This window comes from Morus notabilis, unplaced genomic scaffold (genome assembly GCF_000414095.1).
Source record: "Morus notabilis unplaced genomic scaffold, ASM41409v2 Scaffold666, whole genome shotgun sequence".
NCBI lineage: Eukaryota > Viridiplantae > Streptophyta > Magnoliopsida > Rosales > Moraceae > Morus > Morus notabilis.
The window spans coordinates 112,512-123,872 of NW_010359376.1; the positions used below are offsets into that span (position 1 = coordinate 112,512).

The window sequence follows — 11,361 nt, forward strand, 5'->3', positions numbered from 1 at the left end:
CTCAATTTTGTCATGATCCCAATAGCCGAGATGTTGTTCAAAACTGTGAACTAATCTCACTGGTGAATCAAAAATCATGAGAAATTAAGTCGAGTTATGTATTCACTTCAGGATTGAGATAATTATACAAATATACTTAAGTTGTGACAATTAGGTTTAGAGTTCTGTAAACGGTTTTTACTCTAACCTAATCAGTCACATGGTCTATTCAACATGTTGTGAGCATGTCTAGATCAACCACAGAGTCCAACTCCCATGCCCCGAGACCAGCATCATATGGTTCGATCTAACAGTCATAATCGGATTCGATTGCCCAATCGATCCTAAGACTGCGAATATCTATTTTAAACTATATCAGAAGAGTTTATCCGGCAGGGTTTCCCTGACTCTTCTTTCGTTGATAACAGTCTATGGACTAAGCAATATCACTAACACTCTTGAATATGTATTAAAACATAACTTTATTTTATTTTATAAAATCAGCAAAACAATAATGTCTGACATTTGTCATTTCACAAATAATAAATTTCATCCTACTTTATGGACACATTTCCAACATTACCTCCTAACACGAAGTGACACGAATTGACACGATTAACTATATGTGTCATCTGCAATCTAATAATATGTGTTATAACATGAAAGTTTATATGACATATTAAATACAAATAATGTGAATTTTAATATTTGTAGGTAAAATTCATTTATTTTTCTTAAAGGAAAAGATAAATTGACCAATAAACATATTAAACATGTCTTGACCGAATTAAATAAGTAATTATTATATTAGTTATTTATTCAATATATTAATTTAAATGAGTTATACGGGTTAACACAATTAGCACGATCAGTAAATGAGCGTGTTTGGATTGAAATTTTTTACACGTTTAATAAATAGATTGTATTTAGATTGATATTTTCTGACACGATTAATAAACGCGTTAACACGAACACGACTCACTAACACGAGTTGCCGCCATTAATAAGGAACTTGTACTATAATGAATTATAAAAGGGTGCATGATTGTAGAAAATTAGTCATGACATGGTCGGCATCATTTTAATTTTTAGGTACAAAGCAATTCTCCATCTTTTAAGAATACATAAATATTTTCTCTCTCTTTTTTTTCACATGAAAAAAAAATATATTTTATATGCCCTCTTTGACGTCATCGCTACTAAAAAATTATAAGTGACTATTTAAAAGAAATGGATTTATTAAGTTGCTGCGTAATGCATGATGGTATGTATACGAATAAAAATATGACAATTTGTAAATGTAAACTAATAGTTATTATAAAAAATAACTAATAATAGTTAATTTACAAGAAAATATGAATATTATATTATAGCATTCTTCTGCTACAATTTGAAATGTCATTAATTTAGGAAGACAGCAATCTCATTGCTTGAGTTATGAAAATTTCAGACAGCCTAATCACATGAACAACAATAATAGCACTAATCTAGCTAATTAGGACTTTGTCAGGAGAGAGAATAATGATGATTATTTAGCCCGATAGTTCTAGTTTATAACTTTTTCATATTTCACAAGTAACGCAATTACCCTCGAAAACTTTTGACGTTTGGTGTGTTACACGCGAAAAGGAATAACAATCAATGCTAACCCCAAATAACTAGAATAGACTCTTATGTCTCTTATTTTTGTCATTTTTATATCACTTTAATAATATCATATCAATGTGAATTGAAATTTCATATCATTTATATTAAGTAAAGTTTGATGAAAATCCAAAAAATGAAAATTTCCATTTTCATTAATCAATTCTTTAAAAGATCTATCAAATTTTGACTGAGTAACTGACTTGATCAATAAATATTTGATTCTTTTTTCAACTTATAATTGATTCACAACGTCATGACAATGAAACAACATTTTTTATACTTTTAAGCTCCATTCATTTCACCGATTCGAGTTTAAAATTTGAGTTTTATTACAGTGAAAAGCTCTCAGAAACAGTCACATCTAACTTTTTTACTACATTAAAAATCTTTCACATAAAAGCGCATCTCAATTCAAATTAAAAACTCGAATCAACGAACTAAACGGGCCCTTAGTACGGGCGACGGGGGCAATGAGGATTGAACATATATTTCAAAGGGTAAAAATGAGAATACATATACTTCTATTTCATTTATTACTTTTTTTTTTTTTTCCAATCAAGCGACAGATAGAAAAGAAAAAGAAAAGAGTAGTGAGGAGTGAGAAACGTGGAAGCCTCACCACCGTCGCTTTCAAAAAAAAAAAGAAGGTATTTTCTCTTAAAAAATAAAGCAACAACAATAATAAAGAATAAAAAAGTTTTTTTAATAAAGCGACAATAATAACAATAAATATAAAAGAAAAGGAATTTGGTATTTGGACGTAATGAAAACCAGTTCTTACTCAGTAAGCATTAATTAATTAAATGAAAGGGATAAAAACAGTGTTCTTTTGTATTTGTATTGTTTAAGTTGTTCCTTATGTTTCTTCTTCTTCTTCTAATTTTTCTTCTTCTTCAACTTTTATTCTTTGTTCTTTCTTAAAACAAAACACCACTCTTTCTCTCTCTTAATTTAGTCAACTCTTTCTCTGTTTTCCTTAATCCAACACAACAAAACAGACTTTCAACTCAAAAACACCCACTAAAACTTTCATGCATATAGTTTTCTCTCAATTTTTTCTTTTCTGGGGTTAATTTTCTGTTTTGGGATTCCTCTGTTTTTTTTTTTTTTTTTTTGTGATTATTATTTGTTGGGAGATAAGATAAGATATTAAGATGGCTGCTTCTGAGTTCCAGAGTGAGCAACAAAAACAAAAACAAATACAGAAGAAAGAAGGTTGCATGCAATTGCAAGTGGATAATTATTCCTCTACTCTTCTGGTATTCTCTCTTCTCTTCTTTACTTTATTTCTTGTATATATATATATATATATATATATATATGTACACACACACACACACACATATATATATATATATATAAACGTAAAGATGAATCAATAAACATAAGCGCTGCCTTAATTTGATTCTTTCAACAAATGGACCTTCACTGTTTTTTATTCTTTCAATACATTCATATATATATATATATATAATATGCATATCATTTTAGTTATTAATTCAGATATTGATGCTCAAAATCTCCACAACCCATGATGGGAAATTATACTATTATCATTAAACATAATCAGTTTCTTAAATATTTGATTATTTGAACTATATTGGGTTTGATTAAAATTTCAGGGTCATTCCACATCTTCAACTGCAACAGATTCCATAGCTCCAGTTCAAGAAAATCATGACAATCACAATCACTCTCAGTCTTCTCCGTATCCGACCACAACAGCAGCTTATAGCTACTACTATCCAGGTTTTGGACATGAAAAGCACTTTATTTGGGCATGTTTACTTTTTCGAATGTGTAATACTAATGGAAAGGAAAAGATTTCATTTTGGAAATGAAAGAAATAAGACAAAAGGAATCATTGATTCATATTTCACTTTCTAGTGTTTATTAACTCTGGGATTTGGAATTCTAATAACGTTTGGGGTTTATTTCAATTCAAAGGATTTCTCATTCTCTATAAATCAAGTTTACCACACCAAATTGGCATTTCTCATATTGCTGTGAACGTAAACACATGAATAGGTGGAGAAAGGATACAATCCTTTAATCCCCTTTCTCATTCTAATAGTATTTTTGCAGGTTACAATGGAGATTTTTACAACCAAGGATACTACATTGCTGGTAATGCAGTGGATCCTCAATACCCTGTAAGTCTTTTTTTTTTTTTTTTTTAATTTAATTTTTAAATGCTTACATGAAGGACTTGACCTTTTGCTTTTTTTGTTTTTAGTTTTAGTTCTTTTTGAGGGTTTTTAATAATTTTTGTATTCCTAACACGAATAGGGATAGAGGCCTCTATTGTCCATGTGTTATGAGATCATGAAACAGAAAGGCTTATCAATAACTGTTATGAGTCCATACAACTAGCCTTTCACATGATCTTTACTTTTTAGTAATGAATTAATGTTAATTCTTAAAGTCCTTTTTTTTTTTCCTTTTATTTTGGGTCAGGTTCTACAAGCAGATGGAGGATCTCTTGTCTATTTGATGCCAGGATTTTATACTGGATACGATGCTTATCCACCACCCTTTAATACAATTGGTGTTGACGGACAATATGTCGGTCAACAGGTCTTTCCTCTAAGTCCCGTGTTTCAATCTCCCATTCCTTCGCCCGAATTTAGCGCGACTTCAATCCCTCATGGGGACTTAGTGCAGACACCCTATCTTTGGGGTTCATCTCTTGTTGTTGGAGATGGCTCTTTTGAAAATGGATATGTTGGAGCTTTGGAAATTCCGGCCTCCAAACCTAATATCTCTTCAGGCTCCATTACTCCATCTTTGAAACCAGTGGACGTTTTCTCGGGACACAACAAGAAGCTAAAACCCTTGAACAAGGTATTGTTTAATCTTTCTGTTTCTTTGGTATCAATCTGCTCTTCAAATCTTGTGCTGACATTTTTTTTTAACGATATTTTAGGCTTCATCTCCTGTCTCAACTTTCCAGCCAGATTTACCAACCCAAGGTTACTACGCTGTTGCAAAATTTCCAATCTGTAGTCAACCGGTTAATTTGAAAGCGAATGTGAAGGGATGGGGTGGTACTGAAAAAACGAAAACAACAAGTAAGGTTAACAGTGTTAAAGAAGTTGATGTACACGATGAGAAGGATGATGGTTCTAGAACAATCAATGCAAAGGGTGCATTGAGGTCCGGAGGTAACGCCGGTGAATCCCTGGCTGCTGATGAGGTTAGACATTCTACCAGCATAACCTCTTCAATCAGGAAGGATCAATATAACCTCCCTGAGTTTTCAACCAAATATGATCATGCATTTTTCTTCGTGATCAAATCTTACAGTGAAGATGATGTTCACAAGAGCATCAAATATAATGTGTGGACTAGCACTCCTAATGGGAATAAGAAGCTCAATAGTGCTTATCAAGACGCACAAGAGAGGATGACAGAGAAAGGAAGCAAGTGTCCCGTCTTTCTTTTCTTTTCGGTATGCTTTACACCGTGGTCATGATTTTGATGTGCAGCTCAATTGTAACTCTTATTCCCAAATCAGTGAACAGTGCCTTGATTCTCAATCCTTTATTGTCGTGGTCAGGTGAACGCAAGTGGGCAGTTCTGTGGGGTGGCTGAAATGACCGGCCAAGTCGATTTCAATACGAGTATGGATTTCTGGCAACAGAGCAAGTGGAATGGTTATTTTCCAGTCAAGTGGCATATCATCAAAGATGTTCCGAATGCACAATTACGACACATAATACTCGAGAATAACGAGAACAAGCCCGTAACAAATAGTAGAGACACTCAGGAGGTTCGCTTGATTGATTATCATTTTGAGTAGACAAGTTTCCAGATAACTTCGTTGCTACTACTGTTATATGTTTTACTAGTGAATATGTCGGCTAAGATTCCTTTTCTCACTGCATCTTTTACAGGTAAAATTTGATCAGGGTATCAAAATGATGAGTATTTTCAAAAATTATATATCAAGTACATGCTTATTGGATGACTTTGATTTCTACGAAAACCGCCAAAAGATAATGCAAGAAAAGAGGATCAGGCAATCTTTTCCCCGTCGTCGCGATCTGCAGGTTTGCTCCTTCTTTTCTCTCTTTCCTTCCTGGTTCTTATTTCCGTTTCCTTTTTCACCAAATTTTGTGACATCATCCCAATTTGACAAAGAAGAAAGAGTGCATATTTATCTTTTTAATACTGTTGATAACTTTATGTGGATGCCTGTTGAAGTGCAATGATTTATAATGGTTTAGTAGGATTAGGAATAAATATGTTATCAGGATCTTAAGGTTCTACAACACATTATCTTTTTGCAAGACAAGTAGGTAAGAATACATTAAAGCAGGGTTCCGAAATACAAGCAGCAGCAAAGTGGAGATTGTTCTGCCACTGAAATTTCTCTAGTGGAGAAGTGACTTTATTCTATTCTTAACAACAACAATACATAAGAAGAAGAGACTATTTCCATTCTCCCCATTTCCTTCAAACTTTTACCACTCATACTCGTCTCCTATCTATCTAATGGTACACAAATTGGGAATTATGTAGTTAAGTTTAAAATATAATTTTCTTGCAGCAGAAAGTGGACGAAATAACCGCGGGCTTTCAGTCGGTAGATCTATCTAATGTGAAGAACACCTGACCTGAAAAAAAAAAAAAAAAAAGAATCGATCAGTCATCTCAGCTGTAACAACATTTGATGCTGATGCTCCTTACTCAAGAGAATAAAAATTTCAAAGCAGATGGAAAAATTGAAAATATTAAAGCCTTTTTCTTGACAGAATAGAATAGGGATCACTATAGTGGGGCTCATTTGGTGTTAGAAAGTAGCTTTTGATATGGTTACTTGATATGGTTAATGGGAGTTTGTTACAGAAATATATTTATGTTTTCTCCCTCCCTCCTTCCTATTATATAGATATAGATTTAATGGACTCTCCACATAAATGTGTAAACCCTTCATTTTTCACCCCCACACAAAACCTGTTTTCAGGGCTTGACTACAAGGGCACAATTGTAATTTAGAAGGGCAAAAAGGGTTGTTAGTGGGTGGTGATTCTGTAAAACATTGATGTTCCAACAATCTCAATAATGAAGAAATTGGTAGTCTTCTTTTCTTTACTTTTCCTTTTTGAATTATTTGTTTATCTTTTTTTTTTTTTTTTTTTTTTTTTTTTTTTTCTCGGGGGGGGGAGATGGAAGGTGGGATGAGCATGTGAAGTGGGATTCCAAACTTGGATAATTTATTTATTTTTTTGCTTGTGTTTAGAGCTAAAGAAGTATGCAGGGTTGTGGGAATCAAATATAAATAAATAATAAAGATGGCTAAAAAGTGGATTCGTTTTATTGGTACGCAACTTTTCCCATGAACAAATAACCTTTTTTTTTTTTTTTTGGGATGAATTCCATGAACAAATTATTGAAATATGCTCCCGTAATCCATGGGTTCTTGGTCAAAAATTTACAACATTAGGATTTCAAAGTCGTTGTTTTTACAATGTAGTTGTCTCATTTCCATCTCCTCTGTCTCTCTCTCTTTCTTCTTTATTCTCTTTCTCTTTGTTATCTTTGAGCGATTCAATCAATTTCAACATGGTATCACAGCCATACTTGGCTCCTTGGAATTCTTTTGTTTTTTCAGTCCAAGCGTCTGTTGTCTTGTCCATTGTTCTGTTGTTGTTTCTTTTCTTCTGTTTCTTTGATCCAAAACAGACTACCTTTTTTGCCCCATCAACAGTACTCTTATTCGCCTATGTCCAGCAGGTATCTTTAGTCTTGTACTTTGAAGTTCTTTCTCAAAGGATGTTCTAAGCTCAAACTATGAGTCTGTTGTTTAATTTCGTCATTCAAAACATGTTGATCTGAGGTTGAAGACGATCCAAACAATGTGTCGTTTTTCAGCTTAAATCTGTGTCGTTTCTCCAAAAAAAAAAAAAAAAAAAAATCGAAAACTAACGTGTTATCTTTTCAGCTTTAGTGTAGTTTTTCCAGTTACTCGTCAAATAGCCTATACCAAAACTACTTATCGTTTTTCTTACCTAAAGAATAAAATACATGTCGTTTTTCAAAAACTACGTGTAGTTGGCCTTTTTTTTTTTTTTTTTGCTAATGTTTATTTTTTCTAAATGTATGTGTCTAAAAAAAAAAAAGAAACATACTCAATACTCGAGGGGTGTTTCAACTAGTTAACTAAAAAGACTTGAAAAACTAAAAAGACAAAAAGGAAAAAAAACGAGAAAGAGAGAAAGAAAAAAGTGTTTAAACTCGTTTTTTTTTTTTTTTTTTTTTAAAAGCTATCAGAAAGAAATGCACCAACAAAAATGCGGGCCCCACAAAGCATCCAACTCAGCGACATTTTTCCACCAACTTAGCAGACGGGTGTCGTTTCCAGTTTTCCACACGAAGTGGACGTCACGTCTATGACTATCTTCAGGCTTGAGGTAGTGGAGTTGGACGTCACGTCTATTATTTCTCAGCTTCCTATATATGGACCATGCATCATTTTGTCTGAGATTACTCATACTACGTGTATATATATATATATATATGGATATATATGGATATACAAAAGCAAAAAAGCAAAAAAGCAATTTGACTAGTCAGAATTTCTCAACTACTCAAGTCTAGAGGGTATTTATCATTATGGACCAAAACTTTTCAATAACGTATGCGCAGTGGTTTTAGGGTGAGTAGTCTAGCATGCATACATGCAAATGCAGCTACACGTACGTATTATATTTATACTAATAATTTGTTCTTTTAAATCCTTTAGACAGTATAAAGGTATCAAACCTTTTATACGACCACTGTCTATATAGTGGACTGTTTAAGAAGTCCATACAAAGATTTTTTCAAAATACAGATCATCTTCTCCTTTCTTACTTCCTTAAAACCTTCTAAGGAAGAAATTGAGAAAGAAGATTAGACAGTATTACGTTCATCGAATAAACTTTGGGAGCAGCTTTCCAATTAATTATTATTAATATTCATCGATAATCATAAAATATAGCATTAAGATTATCATCTTCATGAAATGATCTCACAACAGAATCTTGTGATAATTTCTCACATGTTGAATCTTTTTCAACAAGTTTCAATTTTTCTCCATCGATCTAGAATATATATTTTGATGGAATTTTTTTCAACAAGTACGATCAGTAAGAACATCAACCACATGTCTGCATAAAATTTCTTTACATTCAAGTAAGCAGCAAATGCAATGAACATCACATTCATGCTAATGTGAAATCGATCAGCATAAAGAGACTTTAGCCATTCATTTTTTTTGGAGGTTATAATCTTCATACATGCTAATGTGAAAGTGAATAGCAGGAAAAATTCAAACATGCTGTCGCCAAATAATGTGAAAGTGAATAGAAGGGAAAAAAAAAAAATCAAACATGCTAATGTGAAAGTGAACAGAAGGAAAAGATGAAAAAGTTTCTTCAAAATTGGAGCTTTCGGTCGACAAAGAATGGTGGACCAAAAGGTTGGGAAGGAAAGGGTGAGTTGGAAGAGAGGAATGAAAATGGACGCAGAAGAAGGGGGAAAGTGGTGAGATCGATGAAGACAGAAAGCAAATTATGAAGTGGAGGGAAGTAATTGTAAGTTAAGGAACTCATTGGCAAGCTGGAAGAAACCATTGGCAAGCTGTAAAATGGTTATTGAGGTATCTAAAAGGTACCGCAAAACTGAAGCTGAACTACTCTAGAGATGCTACTGGAAGCTGTGAGGTGATAGGGTACTGTGACTCTGATTTTGCTGGTGACTTGGACAAAAGAAGATCTCTCTCGGGCTATGTATTTACAGTTGGCGGAAATGTTGTTAGTTGGAAGTCAAGTCTTTAGCATGTGGTGGCTTAAAAATAATCAGAAATTCTGATTCGGAGACAATGTAAGTTAAGGAACTCCATTAATTTACAAGCAAACATTTAATTCTCACTCACTGTCCGTAGCTAATTTCCTGATTATAAAATTGATTGATATTTGAATACTACATAGTATTAATAATAATTTGGTTGTTTAAAATTTAATTTTCATTATTTAACTTTTTAATGAATATATACCTCCAAAAATATTCGTGTTTCATGTGCATACAACAGTTTCTTCTTGTGAAACGGACACAAATATAGAAAATGCATGTGTCAAACTCGTACAAATATATTAACTGCCGTTCTATGTTGGGACGGAAAGGATTTCCCACTACTATTATGGAGATATCGCTTGTCCATATTTGAACAATATTTTCTCAGGCCGCATTGATCCAAAATTGAAATGACTGGCTGCCTCCTTAAACAATTAGCAACTTTTTTTTTTTTTTTTTTTTTTATAATTTTTCTTTTTGAGAGGTGTTGTGAGGTAAAACCTTAAACCCCACATGAGGCAATGGCTGGGCGTCACGTGGCGCAACTAAAGCATAAAATAATTTAGACAAAAAGATACGGAGTGATAGTAGAGTGCAATTCATGAACGTCGACCCTTAACAATTAAATAACTCTGCTGAAAGAGTCGACTAGAGAGAACGAATGTCACGACATGGAGACGAATGTTTTACTAGCCGTAAGCGAAGATCGCTTCCAAAGAATTGAAGGCGACGAACCCAACCACGTCCAGACTAAAGTGACAACTATACCAAGATTTGACGTGCATTAAATGTATGCAGAGTAGGTGGCGAAGCCGGTGGAGAAAATCAGGCAGACTGACTGAAATCTCGGTGATCAAAGGCTACTGTTCCGGAGTTTGGGGAAGATATCAAGGGATTTGATTAAATAATTAATAATTAACAGAGACAATATGATGTATATATACAAGGAGAATGGCATGAGAGGAGTTTGGCTATTTTTGTTGTCCATGAATGTTTCCCTTGGACTCCTGAAGACATCTGTAATGATAAAGGCTGATAAAATTTTGTCTGATCTCTGAACTTTGGCAGACCAGAGAATGGGTTCTGTCATTCATATTTTCATTTTCAGAACTAGGATAACTTTAACCATTTACGTACAATTTTCATATAGAATGGCGCTCTTGCTACAACTTGAATCTCTCAAATGTCTCTCTCACTCTCTCTCAATGTGTGTGTATTTGGAGAAAACTCTGTCCAAGAAGAAATAATCTGTCAGAATACACTTCACTCGACTAGGTTCCAACATGCTTACTATCTTTGTTGAGAAAGAAAAGTAATTTGGCAGGATAAACAAAATATCCCACTGGATTACTATATAATAAGTATACAAAATATCTTTATCAAGAAGGAAAAACAATATTGTATAATATCAAAAATACTCTACCAAAGTTGCTAAAAAAAAAAAAAAATCTACAAGATGACTGATGACATTGTAAGAACAAATCTAATTGAGTATCCTCAGGTAGTCTAAAAGTGAGATCTTTTCCTGGCATTCACGTAAATTGCTTTTTTTTTTTCTACACCATTGTTGACGCTAACAATAAGTAGATACGCGTTACAGCTATTCGTTCTTAATTAGCAGGTGAAGTCAATTAAGTAGTCGAAAATTTAGTCAAAGTCATCCAAGTGGAAAGCTCATTTCAGGGCCATACCGAGAAAATTTCTATTCCTTATTTTTCCATCCCACTGTTTACTGCACTAATAGGTAGAATATTCCTTATTTTTACTGCACACAGGTTCTGTGGCATATTTTTCTAACCCATTCTTGACTCAACCGATAAAATAGACGTTGATGGCTCTCCGACCCATACACTAAGGCAGGAAAACGTGTGAAGGCAGATCGGCCATAGACGAGAC

The 11,361-nt window shown here is 33.4% G+C and overlaps 1 protein-coding gene across 3 annotated transcripts; it reads left to right on the forward strand.

Moving 5' to 3' along the window:
• Positions 1-2,762: 2,762 nt before the first annotated feature.
• LOC21402154 (YTH domain-containing family protein 1) lies at positions 2,763-6,695 on the forward strand. Of its 3 annotated transcripts, none has more exons than XM_024163047.1 (8): positions 2,763-2,885; positions 3,249-3,375; positions 3,712-3,779; positions 4,084-4,470; positions 4,553-5,077; positions 5,186-5,398; positions 5,523-5,678; positions 6,596-6,695. In XM_024163047.1, exons 1-8 carry the CDS (start codon positions 2,781-2,783, stop codon positions 6,620-6,622), a joined length of 1,608 nt encoding a protein of 535 aa, XP_024018815.1. In that variant the 5' UTR covers positions 2,763-2,780; the 3' UTR covers positions 6,623-6,695. The 3 variants fall into 3 exon arrangements, with proteins under 3 accessions (XP_024018815.1, XP_010092448.1, XP_024018814.1); XM_010094146.2 differs by lacking the exon at positions 6,596-6,695 and adding an exon at positions 6,179-6,266; XM_024163046.1 differs by lacking the exon at positions 6,596-6,695 and adding an exon at positions 6,182-6,266.
• Positions 6,696-11,361: the final 4,666 nt, after the last annotated feature.